This window comes from Neodiprion lecontei, chromosome 7 (genome assembly GCF_021901455.1).
Source record: "Neodiprion lecontei isolate iyNeoLeco1 chromosome 7, iyNeoLeco1.1, whole genome shotgun sequence".
NCBI classification, from domain to species: domain Eukaryota; kingdom Metazoa; phylum Arthropoda; class Insecta; order Hymenoptera; family Diprionidae; genus Neodiprion; species Neodiprion lecontei.
The window spans coordinates 18715647-18734931 of NC_060266.1; the positions used below are offsets into that span (position 1 = coordinate 18715647).

At 38.9% G+C, this 19285-nt stretch overlaps 1 protein-coding gene across 2 annotated transcripts; it reads right to left on the reverse strand.

The window, feature by feature from the left end:
• Positions 1 to 1492: 1492 nt before the first annotated feature.
• LOC124295332 lies at positions 1493 to 18980 on the reverse strand. Of its 2 annotated transcripts, XM_046744948.1 has the most exons (3): positions 18250 to 18980; positions 17512 to 18003; positions 1493 to 5794 (listed from the first exon to the last, which is right to left on the reverse strand). In XM_046744948.1, the coding sequence occupies exon 3, from the start codon at positions 3703 to 3705 to the stop codon at positions 2029 to 2031; it is 1677 nt and encodes a 558-aa protein (XP_046600904.1). In that variant the 5' UTR covers positions 3706 to 5794; positions 17512 to 18003; positions 18250 to 18980; the 3' UTR covers positions 1493 to 2028. The 2 variants fall into 2 exon arrangements, with proteins under 2 accessions (XP_046600904.1, XP_046600903.1); XM_046744947.1 differs by having other exon boundaries at positions 17512 to 18980.
• Between the last annotated feature and the right edge of the window lie 305 nt (positions 18981 to 19285).

Consider the following 19285-nt stretch of genomic DNA (forward strand, 5'->3'; position numbering starts at 1 on the left):
GCCGTCAGTTCTTCGCCTGCAGTTGCCGCCAAGCTTTCTACCTGCTGTTGTCGCCGTTGGAGGTTTAAGTAAGGTAACATATATAATATCTTATATATCTTGTTACTCTACGAGGCTTGGGTATACTATATAATATTGTATTTTGCTAGATGGAAAATAAGAGAGTTCGTTTTTCCAAAGTGACCGAAGAAGAAATTGTTTCGGACAACGAAGACGTTGAGCCTTCGCAAAAGAGATGCAAGCCTACCGAGACCCAGGATGTGCTGGACGCATGCGACATGGAGACACTGAACAAGCCAAAAGAAAACGAACACAAATCGATGAGTTTGAATTTATTGGAACAAGTAGCGAAGACGATGGATCCGACTATGAACTCGGCGAATTTACATTCATTTCTGGATGTGCTTTTGATAATGTGGGAAGACGACAAGACGATGACGTCAATATTGCCAATATTGGCGAAGGCGAACGAACTGGCGTTAAATGCGAGGAATTACAATCTGAAGAAAAAAATATATGCGTTCCAGACAGCAGTCAAGGAAGCTCTAAAAACTCTCAAGAAGAAAGCATTATCCGCAAAATGCTCGTTTCTGGTTTTTAAAAAAAGGTTCCAAGACGACGAGTTATTCACGATATTTACGGCAGAGTGTCTGACGGAAGCAGAGACCAACATTTTAATAGATGCCTGGCAGGTCCATACGGCGGGGTCTATTTTGTCGCATCAGCCCATGGAAGTCATTGGCACATCATCCACGATTGCAGCTACACCAGCAGCACCTGCAGATGTGCCCGTATGCAGCATATCGAAGCCGCTGGATACAAGCGATGGGGAAGACGACTTGTTTGCGCCAACGAGTTCAGCATCTTGCATTGGGAACGTGCAACAATCTATCTCGAAAAAGGTGAACGATCAATTCATCACCTTCACATCGCCGGGAGAACGTGGTCTAAACATAATCAAATTGGATGTGATACCATTCAACGAATGTGCGGGACTGGATCGCAGCAACTGGTGGCGTCAATCGACTCTTCGAAGCTATTTTCTGACTTCGTCTCCTGTGGATCCTCTTCAGATAGCTGTAGACAGAGTGATTTCCTTAGCCCAAAAGTCTCTGAAACGCCTCGAACTGAAGAAAGTTGTAAGGGGGACCGGATCAAGTCATTCATTCAACAATTTCCCACAGCACCAATAGCTCATATATTCTCAACGCGACACTGGTCGAAAGGTAAATATCGATATATGCCACGAACATCACCGTTGTTGAACACAATTTTGAATCATATTACTTTGGAATACATGGATATGACGATAGAAGATTTCGCGAATTGGTACGATACTTGCGACCCACAAAATTTAATATTCAATGCTCCGATGGGTGATGTTTCAGAATATTATTATAATCTTGATATGTCGGTGTACGTATTGGACGAATTGTTCAAATTTCAATTTAACGACAACGTGGAGAAGGTCAGAATTTTTTTAAAAGACGTATACGATATTTGCAATAAGAACGTTCTGAAGCGCAATACCATGTTCGTGCTTAGCAATCCAAACGCGGGTAAGAATTATTTTTTTGATGCAGTCGTGCACTTCTTTCTTAATTTCGGACAGCTCGGTAATTTTAACAAACATTGCGGTTTCCCCCTACAAGAATGTGTCAATCGTAGAATTATATTGTGGAACGAACCGGTGGTAGAACCTTCCGCGTTTGAAACGTTGAAAACAATTTTCGGTGGAGACACGGCCAATGCGAAAGTTAAATATCAAAATGATGCAATTATTACCCGCACTCCAGTAATTGTATTGTCCAACAACGACATATTTCCAAAAGACGAAGCCTTTCGCACCAGAATGATATGTTATACCTCGCAACCTTGCGAATATTTAAAAACGTGCAAGAAGAAACCTTGGCCAATTGCTTTTTATCACTTGCTTCAAAAATATAATGTTAATAATAATATGGTGGAGGAGGAAGAAGACGATAATATGTAATCGTGTGTTTATTCAATACAATAAAGATATACATTTTATTCGTGTGCAACAGACATTTCTTTCAATCTCTCAAACACTCCCTTATCCCGTATCAGGCGCGCAAAACTACCAGATGCGTCAGATTCAATACGATTATTTATAAGTGATTTTATGCCATCTGTTGAATATTTAAATGATGCGGAATTAACAACAGGTTGCTGGTAGTGTTGAGTGCCGTGTGTGAACCATCTTTCGTTAATATGATGCGTCGCCGCTCGGCCATTTGTCCATATTGAAGAATTATCTCCGACAATATCGCAACCGCAATCAATATGATAATACACAGCCGCGTTAAGGAATGTCGTTGATTCGGTGCTCGGATTTAACTGCAGAATAGCTTGCATACCTATATGAACTTGTGGTTGTGGAAGGCCTTCGGTTATCCAATCATCACGCGTCGAAAATGTGCCGTATGTTTCGATATTTTGATTGTACGAATACAGTGGTCGGTTTGTCGCTACGTTGAAACAGGCTGCAGTCGTGTCGTTGTGCACCATTTCAAGCTGACCGAGTTGTTTATTCCACTGAGTCAAATGTTTAAACCCGCCAAATTGATTGCGCGATTGTTCTCCCATTCTTTGCCAAGGAACAAACGACGTTTTTGGTCGATTTATGAACCCGGATCTCGGTTTATATGAATATTCAATTACCTGCTCTCCGATAGCAGAATTCAATAAGTGTAAATCAACTACTTTATCGAGACGAAACATTTTTCCCGTGTGCGGCTGTAATTTATTACCGGCGTCGGTTGGCTCGTGACTCTCTTTATTCCAGTATTGACATGCGTAATAAGATGAAGAACGTGGCACACATTGCACGGAAGACGCTACGGAATCGTAATATTTTCTATGGATTAAATCTGAATCGAGGGCCCCGGTGCCGGTTGGCACCATCGGTGAAGTTGCAACAGTATTATAACTCATATTCAAGTTATCAATTTTATTATTTAGGCCGACGGCAGTCATTAGAATCGGACAATACTCTGCGGTCGCGGTACTGGAATTTGTAGCTCCAGTATCGAAGCCAGAACGAACTCCGATAATCCGGACTCTGCACCAAACATTTGTTACTTTAGCAAAAGGTGGCATATTATCATACTCAGAAGGAGATAAATAAAATGGCAAAAAATCCACTGGTATATAAGTCAGAGGAGTTGTCATCACGTCACTATTCGTAAATGCTGTACTTAAATTAACGTTAGCATATGCATATGAAAACATTACACGGGATTTGTGGAACGACATCTTCCAGCCATCTGCATCCATTGACCTTGGCAGCGAAACTATGGCAGGTCCTCCTCCCGACCCTCCTCTCGCAGGAACTCCAGGCACGGATCCCTCCTGCTGCACGTTCTGTTCGTCAACTTCCATATTACTGAAAGGAACACCTTTAGGCACCAGAAACTCAAGTAAATCGTCCCAAGTACCAGGAGATAAGTCGGGATATGTATCTCCAGGAGTGTCCGGATCGGCGGGTCCAGGGGCGGGGTCGGGTCTGGAGGAGGGTCCAGGCTGTGGTTCATGTGCTGCTGCAGATTTAAATTTCTTCCAATATTGTCTCTTAAATTCAACGTAAGCCAGCGAAGTTAGTTTATTTTTCTGTTCTCGATATGCTGCACCAATCTCTTTCTCTCTTGCTGCATACAAATCTTGTCCGCGATTTCTTTTAGGCATTACGACGCTTATATTGCACCATTGCTCCTACGCTCCGAAGGCGACGCATCTGTTTTCGTTGTTTTCTCTTTGCGCGCTTTGCAAGATCACTCGCGCTTAGGTCTTGCAAGTGACTCGCCAATTTCCTTCGCTTCGAGTCCAAGGTATCCCGCTGTCGCGGCGATAAAAGATTTACTTGGTATTTCCTTTTTAAACTCGGCAATGGCGTCGTCGTCAGCTTTTCGTATCTCATCCCAACTTGTAGCCTTGTCGTAAGAAATATCGTGTTTCTGTGCAATAGCGTCAACTCGATTAACCGGTTTTCCCGCATCCAACGCGTTACCAGGCCCAAGGTAATTGTAGCAACCGGACGACCCCGAGGTGATCGAAAGAGTCCTGTAGGGCGATTCTGTAACTCGTTATAAGAATACCGATTCGGAACGCTATCGGAACGATATCGAATTTCGCCGCGTGTAACGACAATCTCATAACGACGGTGCGATACCGTAATTACGAATAGCGACACTTCGACGTCACAGAATGGGATAACGAATCGTCGTTATGGATACCGACAGGAAGTGACGTATTGTGACAAATCCTTAGTAAAAAACTAGAATTTTATTGAAACTCGCCTTAAAATAGTTGAAATTCGTGCCGCGGTGGCGCACATGAAGGTTTAAATCGAGGCGCGCACAATCAGTCAGTGCTAATCCATCGTATAGTGAACGTTGTAAATATAAATATCAATATCAATTCCAGTGAAGTGCGTTTTTGCTTTGTTTGCATCGTTACTATGATTTCGGTTGGGAAGTTAGTATAATCTACGATGTTTATAATACATGCTATGTGTGATATTGTGAATTATATGTTAGTTTTGTGTGGTTTATAGGTTATGAACATGTGAAAATTTAATTCGTTCATGTTTTCGTGACTAATTTTGATCAATTTTTTCTAGAAACAAACAGAAGAGACAGGCGAAGGCCACGCCAGCCCAAATCGATTATATGGTTGATTATTTTATCTAGCATCCGCACATCGCAACAGGGAAATTTCAATCTCTCCATGGAAAATCGGATTTGGCCGCGTCGTGGGAGCAACTCGTGGAGGAACTGAACAAGATGGGAAAAGATGAGAGAGGGAAAGACGTAGAATCATGGAAATCAGTAAGTTAATATGAGTATATTATGTTATTTTAAAAGGTGCTTATTGAAATTTGGTTGGGGAACATTAGCGCTGAGTTACGATGCTCAACATTACTCAACGTTGAGTTGTTCTGAACACGTCCTTTATTTATCATACAGAATCTTGAGAAATAAATTTGCAAATTTTAATTTGCACCCTTTTACACATCATTTCATATCGCATTTATAAATTTGCATATTTTATATAATCTGTAATTTTTCATAATAAATGTTTCAAATTTTTATTCTAGACGTGGCGAGACAACAAGACCACTGTGTCGCAAAAAGTAGCGAAAATTCGAGCAAATCGTTCGAGGACAGGGAATGTTGGTGGCCCTTGAGTGAAACCGACCCAACGAGAGGAAAAAATTATGGGCATTATGGGCTTCGATTACGTGGAAGGAGTGGAATGCCCTGATGCCTTTCCCGAAGAACAGGTAATATTGGTTTTGCACTGATGAAGCAAAATATCGAATGTCATAAAAATTATTTTGGAAAGTCATTTGTTTCTATAAAAACCATTTCAGTTAAACGCCATAGAGCTACTGGCAGAAGGAGACGAGAGCATACTCGATGAGGATGGCAGCATCTTAACTTTGCGAGACTACGTCGAGGCCGTTGCTCTCGATTAGACTAATAAGTAATCGTTTTTTAATATGCCATTAATTATTTATTAATAAATCAAAAATTGTGTGTATATCGCTCATTTGACTTTTGTGTTTTTTTAGATATAGAAGTTCTCGAAAACTTTGATGGCGCGGAGGCAACTTTGGAGGAAGGCTCTTCAATACCTGAAGAAAATACAGACGCTGCATTGCCACCACCACCGCCACCTCCTCCAGCAATAACACCATCTCCAGCAGATGCATTGGCAGAACCTGGCCCGAGTGGCCTTAATCAACAAGGAAGAGCCTCGAGAGTCACAAGACCTAGTAAGTATCACAAAATCGTAACTTGTTTGTTACAAAATATGACCTATAGTCAAATATATAGTATAGAGCGCGCTGACGAGTGTGTGAGAGGACACACGCATGTGAGTATCCCCTCTTCCGTATGAGTGTAAGTAACGTGACTTCTAGCATTGTCGAGACAAAACGAGTCTCGCTCATCGCTCTCTTGTATTCGAGTCGTCCCAAAGAGCACATGGTGCTGAACGAATGTATCTTCAGGGTCGGATTTAGGGGGGGGCAACCGGGGCTACAGCCCCGGGGCCTCCACGAAAGAGGGGCCCCCACAATTGAGACTTCGAAAAAAAATTTTTCAAATTCCAACTAGTATATAAACACTAGTAAAAATTTTTTTACGCTGTTTTCGCTTTTAGAAATTTTTCTTTCGCTGTTTTACCTTGCAAGTGGCAAGTGTGAGTTTTGTTTCTTTTTATTGTAATCTTCAAAAGCCCTTTGCCTGTTCGTGGCTATCTAGAATAGAATAAAAGTTGCCAATTCGATAAGGAATTGATAGAGTATATTCTGCGGATTTTGGCAGCCTATTCCCCGTATTTGCGTGTCGATACAGCGATACCCGTTTCCCCCGTTTTTTGTCTGTACGATCCGTCGTAGCCTCGACAAGTGTCCGCTGAGTGGCGTGCTTGTAGCAGGGAATCCCGGAGTTTTATACATTCACGTGTGTTCAAGAAGCTACGAACTTTCGAAAATTGTCCAACAAATGTAAATTCTTTCGAATTTGTGCGGACAGACGTAAGTATTTTCATCTTTATCTTGTAATCTACAATACAAACTGAATGTGATATTTGATTGTGCAATACGAAAAGAAAAGTTGTTTTTCTCAACATTTAAATATATGAAATATATGCAAAGAACAAGAACATAAAAAACGGTTACGGAGAGGTTATGATTTATTGTTTATCATGCGTTTGTTTGGTTCTGCGTAAGTTAATTATTTAATCGTTTAGGCGACTGAAATATCATGATCAAATGCCAATATTTAAAAGGTAAATTAACGCTTGCTCATTCAATTTTGAAATACTTTTTCTCAATTCACTCCTGTTTTTATCTCTTATTTTTGAGGGCATGCACATAACTGGTCAGGTTTCGATACATAGCTCGCAGCTTCTCTATTCTTTCCATTTTCCATGTGCACTGCTCGTAACTCTTTTTTGTGTTTCTGCTAATATTTTTGTTTGCTCGACTATCATCTCCAGAACTATTTTCCTATTGGTTAAGGGTTTTTTCAGGCGTATGTTTTCTTAACATTTCTTTTATAGTGGAATCATGAGTGATCGTCACAAAACTCCTCGAGTTTCTGCCAGTGGCTCTCAGAAGAGGAAATTGCAAGCAGAACGGGTCAAGAAATCCGAAGAATCTTTAGCTAAAACACCCAAATTGACCAGTTTTTTTACGTCGTTGAATAAAGAAGAAATCCCTCAAGATCCTAAAAAAAACAACAGGAGATTCAACAGTAAATAGAGATGTCGATAATATCCAAGATAATCCTGAGGGCCCGGAGGCTGAAGTTTCATCAGGCGACACCACACAATTTTCTATAACCGAATCTCAAACCCAAAAAGAAGCAGAGTTGAGCGAGGAATTAAGCGGTCTCAAAAATGACATAGGTCTTTGGCCTGTTAATATAACAAAGGAAATGATCGATTATTGGGCGAAAAAAGGTTCCACGGAACTTCAAAATTGCGGTCAAGTATCGTTGCAGAATTCAGTTCCTCAAGATCAACCTCGAGACACTTCCAACTTTGTTCGGAAATGTACAAAGAACATGTTTACACGCCGCAATAAAAATCAAGAGACCGTCAATCGATTCTGGCTTTGCTTTTCTCCAACTACGGGGAAAATATATTGTTACGCGTGTAAATTGATGTCCACTCAAAATACGAAACTCAGTGGAGAAAGCTTCAGTGGCTGGAAGCATGCATCTGATTGTCTGTGTGAACATGAGATTTCGAAGACTCATTTGGAATCAGTAATGAGTTCACTGCAACGGGGAAGAGTCACAGGACGCATCGACCAAGAGCTAGCCATGCAAGAGGCACAACAAATCGAGTACTGGCGAAAAAATCTCAAAATTATCGTTAGTACGATCAAATTCATTGCTGAACGCGGATTGGCCTTTTGAGGTGACAATGAAATTGTTGGCTCACCGAGAAATGGAAATTTCCTGGAAATTTTGGAATTGTTAGCCGAGTATGAACCAATCCTGGCTACCCATTTAAAAACGCATGCAAACAAAGGGAGTGGTCATGTCAATTACCTTTCGTCCACGATTTGCGAAGAACTGATCAATTGCATGGGAGATAAAGTCCTAACTGAAATAGTATCCAGGATAAAAAATTCCAAATATTATTCGGTATCAGTGGACTCTAGGGGAGCCCGGGGCTAAAAGTTCCGGGAGTAAGTTGTTCCGACAGCTGTAGCTCGAAGATGCAAAGAGATATCGATATTTTTCAAGCGCGCCTCGATTCGTCACCAGATCACGCCACTGTGTCAGCCGTTCCAGTAGCGTTCGCGCCGGCCGTCAGTGTGGTTACAAAGTAGGACCAGTCGCGCGCCAAGTAAGTAAATATTTTCGTATCTTTATTTTTTGGTCTATTTCGATTATTCAACGTTGGTGTCTTTGATTGTTTCGTCTTTATGGATCGATACACATTCAAAAACATTATGTAACAGCGCATTTTCGCCTATTTTCATGTATAAACACAAAATGGTATCAAGATGCCATGTGTGCCGAACGGGGCTAGTTGTTACCGTGATTTGGGGCACGTTGTTACTTTAACAACTTGCCCCATCGCAAATGTACAGCTAGTCTATATCGATTCTTAATTTGTTTTAGGATGCGAACATACAAACGAAAGACGGAGAGGGGTACCACTTCCCTAGAACTTATGCAAAAAGCAGCTGAAACTGTTATTAAGGAAGGCTGTAAGGTAAAAACAGTTGCTAAGGAATTCCAAATATGTCATATGACTTTGTCAAGATTTGTGAGAAAACTAAAAGCTGGAGAAAAGGCCACAGTGGGATATAAGCCAGTGAGGTTGGTTTTTGATGAGCAGCAAGAAAAAAGTTTATCAGACTATCTTTTGAAGTGCTCCTCGATCTTCTTTGGTCTTAAACCGCAAGAAGTAAGAAAATTAGCCTACGAATGTGCGCTGAAATTTGACGTAAAGAACATTCCATCGACTTGGCACAAAAATGGCATGTCTGGTCCTGATTGGCTAAGTGCTTTTTTAAAGAGGAACCCTAAACTGTCAATAAGGGCTCCCGAAGCAACAAGTTTGAGCCGAGCTACTTCATTCAATAAGACGAACATTGATAACTTCTTTCATAAGCTCGGTGATACTGTGCTCAAATATAACTTGCCACCATCCAGAATTTGGAACTTAGATGAAACAGGTGTAACAACGGTTCAAAACCCAAAGAAAATAATCGCTCAAAAAGGCATCAAGCAAGTAGGAGCCGTAGTATCGGCTGAACGCGGCACATTAGTTACCGTTGAAATGGCAGTCAGTGCATCGGGAAACACTATTCCACCGATGTTTGTCTTCCCACGACTCAAATTTAAAGACATATTTATCCGAGACGGTCCACCCGAATCTATTGGAGCGGGCAATAGCTCTGGATGGATGACAGCAACAGAGTTTATGATATATATGGATCACTTTGTAAAACATGTGAAGCCAACTCTATCAGAGCCAGTCCTGTTGTTGCTGGACAATCATTGTTCTCATATTGACATAAACGTTGTTGAAAAAGCAAAAGCTAACGGGGTCATAATGCTTTCGTTCCCCCCTCATTGCACGCATCGCCTTCAACCTTTAGATGTCGGTGTCTATGGGCCGTTTAAAAGTTATTGTGCGACAGCTCAAGATAATTGGATGCGCAATAATCCTGGTAAAACCATGTCCATCTACGAGCTTCCAGGGATCGTTAAACATGCTTGGCTTCTAGCAGCAACTCCCAACAACATAGTTAATGCTTTCAAGAAGACTGGAATATGTCCACTCAACAAGAATATATTCAAGGATGAAGACTTTGCGCAATGTTACGTAACTGATCGCCCTTTAATTGAAAGTCGAGAACTACCTAATTCAACGCATCGGACCGTCGAGGAAAACGAACCTCAGCCAGGGCCCTCCAACGTTCATAACGCAGGACAATCGTCTCTAACTGAAGTCGTTGAACATCCCATTGTTGACCTTCACGGAAAGAAAACGGTTGATAATACAGTAATCTTTTCACCTGAAGCAGTCCGACCACTGCCAAAGGCACCACCAAGACAGGGGAATTCCAAGCGTCGTATTAGAAAATCAGCTGTTTTGACTGACACGCCGGAGAAAAATGCTTTAGCCGAAGAGCAGTCGAAAAAAAGAAAAAAAGAGAATGAAAATTCACAGAATAAAATCAACGGAAAAGGAAAAGGAAAGGGTGAAGGTTTAGAAAAACGTAAGGTTCAAGGAAAGGGTAAGGCCCAAGCTAAGCGAAAGGTTCTTCAAAAAAATACTGAGAGTGATAATGAGGAAGACAGCTTGGAATATTATTGTATTGTTTGTTGTGATGCATATTCCAAATCACAGTCCGGAGAAACGTGGATCCAGTGTCTGCTGTGCAAAAACTGGGCTCATTCAAAATGTATTAAAAACATGAGCAAGGCATCATATGTTTGCTCAAACTGTGATTCTGATGAGTCGTGTGATGATTTTTTGTAATTTTGTATGTTTGTCAAAGGCTGATTATTTAAAATAAGTTAAGGATTGATAAAGATTTGTCACTCATCTCATTAATATAAGCATGTGGAAGATAAGACTGATAAATATAGCTTATTTTTGTTGATCTGGTTCGTAATACAGAGTTTTTATGACTGTTGACTTAGTAATAAACAAAGACAATTATCTACCTATTGAACTGTACTGTTTTTTTTTTTTTTTTTTTTTAAATATATTTGTAAGTATCACTACCTGAACAAGTACAACTTATAAATAAAATTCATGTGTTTAAATCATCAAAAATTGAAACATTCATTCGAAAGTGAATTATTACTTCCTAGTAACAACTTACCCCAATGCAGTAACAACTAGCCCCACGAAGGGGTTAGAAGTTCCTTTCCAACTCACCATAAATAAATAACTTTATATGAAAAACCTATGATAATATATCATATATAAGCTTAAAACCACAAAATACAATACATTTAAGGGATCGTCTCAGTGTGAAATTTTCAAAAAATTGTTTTTTTTTTTTTTGCATTATCGTATAGTATACACTGTTCTAAACATTCTCTCAAATTTTTAAATCGAAATTCAAATTATTACGGTCGCTACAGCGTTTCTTGTAGAAAGGGAACGGGTTTTCTACCTGCGCGAGTACTAAGGTGCTTAGGTTCTATAACCTTGCAGAATAAACTGTCCAAGCATTTCAGTTCGTTTTTGACATCCACCACGGATAGACGTACGAGAGAAATCCCCAAGAAAAAAATCAAGACCTGGCATCGCCGATTGATCGTAAGTAAACGATTTATATAAACTTTTCCAACTTCAATCTTTAAACGCGTTTTTCTCAGAATGGTGTTTTTCAAAACGGTTTCCACTCTCAAAGGAAGAGTTTTAAAGATATCTAGTTCCAATTTCGGGAGAACATTTTAAACGTCATTCTTTATCGCGCTATGGAAGCTTTTTTTTTTTTTTTGAAAACTTCCTATTTTTTTTACGAAAAACTGTCGAAAAAAAGGGCCACATTCGACACTTTTTGTTCAAACCACCGCCATTTTGTCAAATTTGAAAGAAAAAAAAAAACCTTCCATAGCGCGATAGCGACTTTCCTACAGATCAATAATCTGTTTGAAATTTTTTTTTCAGATCAAAATTGCGGCCGTCATCGTGGAAACCGTGCAGCACCTTTTTTTTTCACGTGAAATTACAACAATTTATACAACAATGATGCACTCAATAAATAAACTTTAAAAAAATCATTTTGTATTCTTTATAAACGTATTTATTTATGAAAAAAAAACCGGACCGATTAGTTTATGTGAACATTAAAAAAAAAATTCGCGAAAATCAGTGATTTTTCGGAGTGTCACACTGAGACGATCCCTTAACGATAAGTTAGTCAACAGTCAAAAGAATTGCAAACACTTTTGCCAGTCATTTTTTATGTTTACCCAAAATCGGAACTTTTAGCCCCGGGCTCCCCTACTCCCGATGAATCTCACATCGATCAGCTAACTATAGTTGTTCGATATATGGAAGGATCAACGCCAAAGGAAAGATTTCTTACTTTTTTACCAAACTGCGGTCATAGTGGCAAAACCACAGCAAACGCTCTACTCACATTTTTAGGTGACCATCAAATAGACATAATGGATTTCCGCGGCCAATCGTACGACAACGCTGCAAACATGAGTGGCAAATACAAACGGATGCAGGCTCTTATTTTGGAGAAAAACCATTTACCGGCGTTTGTACCATGTTGTGGTCATTCCCTTAATTTAGTTGGAAAGGCAGCTGCCAACTCTTGTCCATCAGCTGTTCAATTCTTTGATTTCGTCCAGAATTTATATACGTTTTTCACAGCAAGTACAGAACGATACGGAATTCTGATCGAGAAATTGTCGAAGAAAAAAAGCGGACAGTTTTACGTCTTGAAAAAGCTAAGTGACACTCGTTGGTCCTGTCGAGCTGAAGCTACGAAAGCCATAGTCGACCGCTATTCAGAAATCGAAGAAGCTCTAACCAGCATATCTTCCGATAAAGAGCAAAACGACATCGCGAGGAATGAAGCAGCGCACCTTCTACAGAAGATGAGTAGTCTCGAAACCGCTTTATTCGCAATCTTTTGGAACGACATCTTGGAGCGATTCAACGCTACAAACAAGATGTTGCAAGACCCGTAAATGATTCTTGAATCGGCAATGCGTGCATTAGAATCATTGAAATCATTTGTGGAATCTAAAAGGAATGATTTTGATAAATACGAGGAAGCTGCCAAAAAAATATCTCAGACTGACGAATACGTACAATCACGCACCAGGACCAGAACGAGAAACGTCAGGTTGAATCCGCTTGATTACGGGAAAGCACAAGACGCAAATCTGTCACCGAAGGAGAAATACAAAGTATCCGCTTTTATCCCAGTGGTCGACCAGCTATGCGTTTCGCTTACCGAAAGATTGCATGCTTATGAAACTGTACGTTCGAGATTTGGATTTCTCAATCACATCGACAAGATGGTTGCTGAATATCTGCACGCTGCAGCAGAGGCATTGGTGAAAGTTTATCAGGATGATTTAGAACCTAGTCTTGGTAATGAGTTGGTTCAATTTGTATCTTTGATCGACTCATACAAAAAGGACTATGGAAAAGACCAATCTCCGGAACTATTTTACTACCAAATTCTCGAAGATCAAAATTTCAGAGCTACATTCCCAAACTTTGAAATTGCACTGAGAATGTATTTGGTTTTGATGGTATCAATTGTACGGGAGAGCGCTCATTTTCAAAAATGAAAATTACAAAAAATAGGCTTCGAACCACGATGGGACAAAATCGTCTATCAAAGCTTTCTCTCCTGAGTATTGAAAGTGATCTACTCCGGGAACTGGATTTCAGCGAAATCATCAACGATTTTTCGGCAAAAAAAGCTCGGAAGATTCCGTTCGTTAACGCTAGAATTTAATTTCAGATAATTCTCGTTTCCGATTATATTTATATGTTTGTTAAATAATAAAATAATCTATCCTTGGTTCCACAACAAATTATTCATTGAAAAGCTCAACGGAAAAAAATTGTCCACTTTATTTGGAAAATAATTTGGGGCCAGGGGGCCTCCACTCCTTTGTTGCCCCGAAGCCTCTCGACCTCTAAATCCGGCCCTAATTTTTTCCGAAAGTACCTGATGTGAAACTTTCAAATAGAGATGTCAAAGTAATGATTATACCTAACGGAACTACCGGAAAAATCCAGCCCCTCGATGTTTTTGGATTCCAAGTGTGGAAAAATTTTGTTACACATTTTTCTGATAATTGTCTTTTGATGAATTATAATATTGATTTCCATTTGAGAAACACTATTTTTGTCCGATATTTGGTGGAATCGTTCATATATATATATTCATATATCTCTCTAAAATAGTACAAAAATTGGAATCTCAACTATTAATCTCTTCATAATAATTGAATCTTCATTCGTATTAGGGATTAGGGTGCATAATTTACAATTCATTAATGATTCATTTCAGATAAATAAAGACCTGCAGAGAGAAAGTGCTGCTTTGGCTTGTCGAAGGTTCAGAGGAAGTCACACATATGACAAAAACGCCGAACTAATTCACGAGGTCCACTGTGAATTCAAACTGAGCCCGAAGAAAGTTTTAAAGACCACGACTGACAACGCGTCTAATATGGTGAAGGCTTTTACCGTATTCAGTCAGCCTCAAGACTTGAATACTCTAGATGATCTTGATGAAGACGATGAGGACGAGCTTGTCATTACAGGAATTTTGGAGCATGATTCTAATTCTGATGAGCTCCGGCTCCTACCTGAACATCAACGCTGTGCAAGTCATACACTTAATCTGGTAGCTTCTGTCGATATTAAAGCTGCGTTCAAAGAGCCCTCTGTGAACAGTGGCGTCAGTTACAGTCGATCTCATCATTCGGCATTTGGAAAATGCTCAGCCATATGGAATTTGACGTCGAGATCGCCCAAAGCAGCAGAGATATATTTACATATTACAGGAAAAGCGCCCAGTTTCCCTTTTCCGACACGCTGGAATTCAACTTACGACTGCTTGTTGGACTTCATTAAAGTGAAAGAGTCTCTCGGTAATGTTTGCAGCGCATTAGAACTCCCTAACTTCAAAGAAACTGATCTAGAATTCTTGGAGGAATATATTGAATGCAATAGCCCAATTGCTATAGCTTTAGACAAACTCCAAGGCGACAAGAACTGCTTTTACGGTGGACTGCTCCCAATTTCGGTGCAAATAAGGAAGACTCTACAGAAGTTGAAACTCCGTCACTTGAAATATTGTTCACAACTAATAACAGTACTTTTGGCAAGCCTTGAGAAGAGGTTCATTGAGTATTACTCATTCTCATCACAAACTAATGATGCTATCTTAGTGTCTGTCAGCCATCCGTTCTTCAAATTACAGTGGGTACCTAAGGAAAAAAGAAACGATGTGAAGGATCTTCTCTTCAATAAAGCCGAATCACTATATTCACGTGATACTTCACAAAAAGAAAACGAATCGAGCCAATATAATAAAAGCAGCGAAAGCTTTTTCACGTTCGAGGAAGGAACATCTCCCGATGAAAGCATTCTTAATGTTTCCACAAAGAATAGCGTGCAATTGCAGTGCTTGCAATATCTTTAAAATAATAATGACTCGCTAGAATCTCTAAAACAGTTTCCGATAATTCAAAAGTTATTTGTCAAGTACAAGACGCCTTTGCCGTCATCTGCACCAGTGGAACGATTGTTTTCCTATGGCTCTATGATCTTGCAACCCAGAAGAAGAAGCATGAATGATGATACGTTCGAGAAGCAGTTGCTCCTTAAAACGAATACTGCATACATAAAGTGAAAAAAAAGAGAAACAAAAAGATAATCGACGTGTATTGTATTACAAATAAGACATAAAAATGATTTCATTATGTATACCATTTTGCATTTAATAAACCATTTTAAATACCTATTTTCCATTTTTCATTTTAAATGTTCTCGAAGTAACCATTTGCATTTACCCATTTAAATTATGTTTTTGAAAGCATTTTCCATTTTACATTTTAAATGGATCAATTGAAGCATTTTACCCAGCAGTGATTATGGAATATGTAGTATCATCCAAAGCTCAATGGCTGAATATAGGATCATAAATACAAAACAGCTTGTGGTTAGTCGTTCTTAACATCGCACCTTTATAATTATTTTAACATTTTTTCTTCGTCATTTCCCTGTATTGTAATTGATGTTTGCTGTCTGTATAGTATACAGACCAGTGTTTTAATAAGGTTTCATGTAAAGTAAGGTATCTGATTTTTCATTCCAGGATGCCCTACTTGTAAAAAACTGGCCGGAGAAATTCAAACACTGAAAATCCTTATCGAAGCTAGCCAAAAGTGGATTACGGAGAGGTTTGATTACATGTCTACCAAGATGCAAGCCATGTTTATATTGTTATCTTTGAATAATCATGCCACATATGAAGATATTGAAGACAAATTTCCTATGACAAGTTTGGAAGACATGGAAGATTTTGTAAATAAACTGAAGAATCCAAAATTGAAACAAAAAATAGTATGGATGAATTGAAGTTCGTGACCGTGTAGATAACGTGTTGGCCCGAATAGAAGTCGAGGTTTTTAGTAACCGACTTTACCCTCAAAAACCGAACTCGACTTATATTCGGGACTTTGTAGGGGATCTGCATTATCAACTGGGAACTTCTTTATCGACCGATAATTGTAATATTCTCGCAATGCAATATTCGCGCACTGCGCGTGCGTGCCTAATCTCGAAGATCGAAAATTTGAACTTCAATTTTTTCAAAGCATCAGTATAAAGTCGGAAATACAAATTGTTTATTAGATGTTTCGTGCATGCAATAATTGAGAAAATGAATATTCAGAGTGCAGATAGAGTGGAGTGTAGGGATTCAAAGACAAAACAAGTGAACAAAAACGTTCGTCGTAGTTATGATGCGAACTTTAAACTCATGGTTGTGCGAGAAGCCGAAAAATATTGAAAATTGAAATGTCAAAATGAGTGTTATTTGAAGATAAATTAGTTTACTATAGAAAAATGAAAACGATATCAAAATATGAATTATTGTTAACTATATCATTCATCACGCAATATTATCATTTGGTTAACTTATTCTCATTATAAAACAGTTGAAGCACCTCAGACCAGTGGGCGGGATTTCTGCTGACGTGAGGATAGTACTCGTAGAGTATGGAAATATGTACTGAGCGTAAAACTGCAGTACAAATGTAACTGGATTGGTCTTAAAGATAAGAAAGCGTTGAAGGATACGCTGTTAAACGTGCTGATTGAAAGTCAGTAATAATAATTGTGATTTCAAATTCACCTGATTAATTGATTAAATGTGGCAGCCTACAAAAAAATTTAAACTGTATATTGTTCCTATTATATTATAACTAAAATGTCTGATGGAAAGACATGAATTTTGATATATATATTATGTGTATAATAGACCAAATATCACAGAAATATACCTGAAGTTTCTAATTAATGTCCAATAAAAATTAGTATTAAAAGAGAAAGAACGATTACCATTTCTTTCCGAAACATGAACTTTGTTTTATTATAACTCGAATATTACTCATGAGAATGCACCTAAAGTTTCCATTCAATTTCTGAGAAAAATTGGTCTTAAATGAGTAACAGTTGTTACTTATGTCTTAGACATTAAGTTATGGGTAAAATGACTAATAAACAGCAGTATTTCTCACCGGACGGAAAGTCGTAATAATCGTATAAGGAACATGAGTCTCCTGATGCTATTGTGCAGTTGAAAGAAATTGCATTTAAATTCAAACTTCAAAAGTGAAAATCAAAACTACTTACTCAAAAAATGTTGCACCAGTATGGAATTTGTTCCTAATAATATTATAAGGAAAGTTACTAATGTCATACTATTCAATGTATATTTCTTACCAATAAATTATGGAAATTGTTGTCTGGATTTACATCTGTGGATTTGTTTCTAGCGGTGCTTGGTTCTGCGTTTTTCACTTTGTAGTCTGCCCTTTTGTTAACACTATTGTTGTCCTCGTGGGTTGGATTGCAGTAGGGGACGCCCACTTCTAGCCAGTCCTCTAGCACTTCAAGTTGCTCATATTCGTTTTCACTTGTCAGTTTTCTGCCGGGTTCACTAAAGCTAGCATCATGGGTCGTTTCGAATTGTTCAGAGCTGTGGGCTAGCTGCGAGCTTTGATGCATGTCGTTACTGGTTCATTGTCACTCGAGTCATCTGACTCTATTGGGTATTTGTTTATTGCAAATAAGTGCGAAATCACCGAATTTATATATAACACATCTGCGTCGAGGCTGGTGGCTGCGATGATGGCCAATCGTTCCGATTGAGGTGGTAGAATAATTTTGTTCGTGCAAACTAGAACTTTTCTAAGGTCGGTGGCAAACGCTATTCTGAACAAATTAATAATATATATGTTTCCGGGGTATTCCATCAATTCTTTGATTAGTTTCTGATATGAACAACGGTGTAATTATGAATTGTGTGATAAAGGCTTCAAGTTCATGAATGGCTGATTTCAGTTGTTCGCCCAAATTTTCTTCTTCTGATAAGATTATTATGAATTGCGTCCTTGATTTCTACTCCTTGAACCATGTTTCTACTCCCTTTGGATTAGTATGTATTTTTTATGGCCTTACCGCATTTACGAGTGATTTTCCTTCTGAATGTATGGGTTCGTCGTATTCATTTGCGAACCAAAAATTGCTCCCTTCTTTGTTTCTATATGATCTCGAATTGTGATTGGGTTAGAGCAGACCACAATATCTTCGATTACGACAGAATTAGATTTTATAGGTGGTTCTTTTTTCTTTTTGCTCTGTTAAATTTTCGTCGGGTGGTAGCGTCTCAATTTCTTCAACATCGTGAAATTCCAGCAGCACGAGTTTCAGCAATTTACCCACGCTGTCTTTTTCATTCGAATTTGATTGTTTTGAGCTATTTTCACTAGATTCAATATTTTCCTCTAGCACTTGAAATTACTCGTATTCGTTTTTGCTTTCAGGTCCTTTGCTCGGTTCATTAAAGCTGTCGTCGTTAGTCGTTTTCAATTCAGAGTTATAACGCAGTTATCGTTAGAGGTTCTTCGTTATTCGAGTCGTTCGACGTTGATGGATGTTTTTTTATTCTGAACGAATATCAAGTGATCGGGTTCCCGGAAAGCGTGTCTGTGTTGAGGTTGGTTTTACCGGCCTTATAGACGACTGTATATTCTATTCGGCAAGCTTGATTTTCCATCTTAATAATTGTAAAGTTGAGTCTTTCACTGAATATCACTAAAATAACGGTTGATGATCGGTATCAAACACGAATTTCCTTTCGTACAGATACCTAAGATTGGAAATAGTAAACACTGTATATAATAACGAGCAGCTCTCTTTATACATATATATATATGTACATATATATATCAATAATCTGTGTACACGTGGCAGTTGAGTTAGCAGTGTCGTCTTTGCATACCAACAGCTTACCCAACTGAGTTGCGTGACGCAGAGGGCGCCACTTGGCTATGAATTTATCCAAGGTCCCTAGATTACACAGGACCAGACACGCATGTTCCAGTTTTTCTCACTATAACGTGCGCAAAAATTTTCTATGCGCGTTCGCCCAAAAAATATCAAACTTACATTACCGTATCAACCAGTTTTGACTAATCTTGCTCAATTTTTTGAG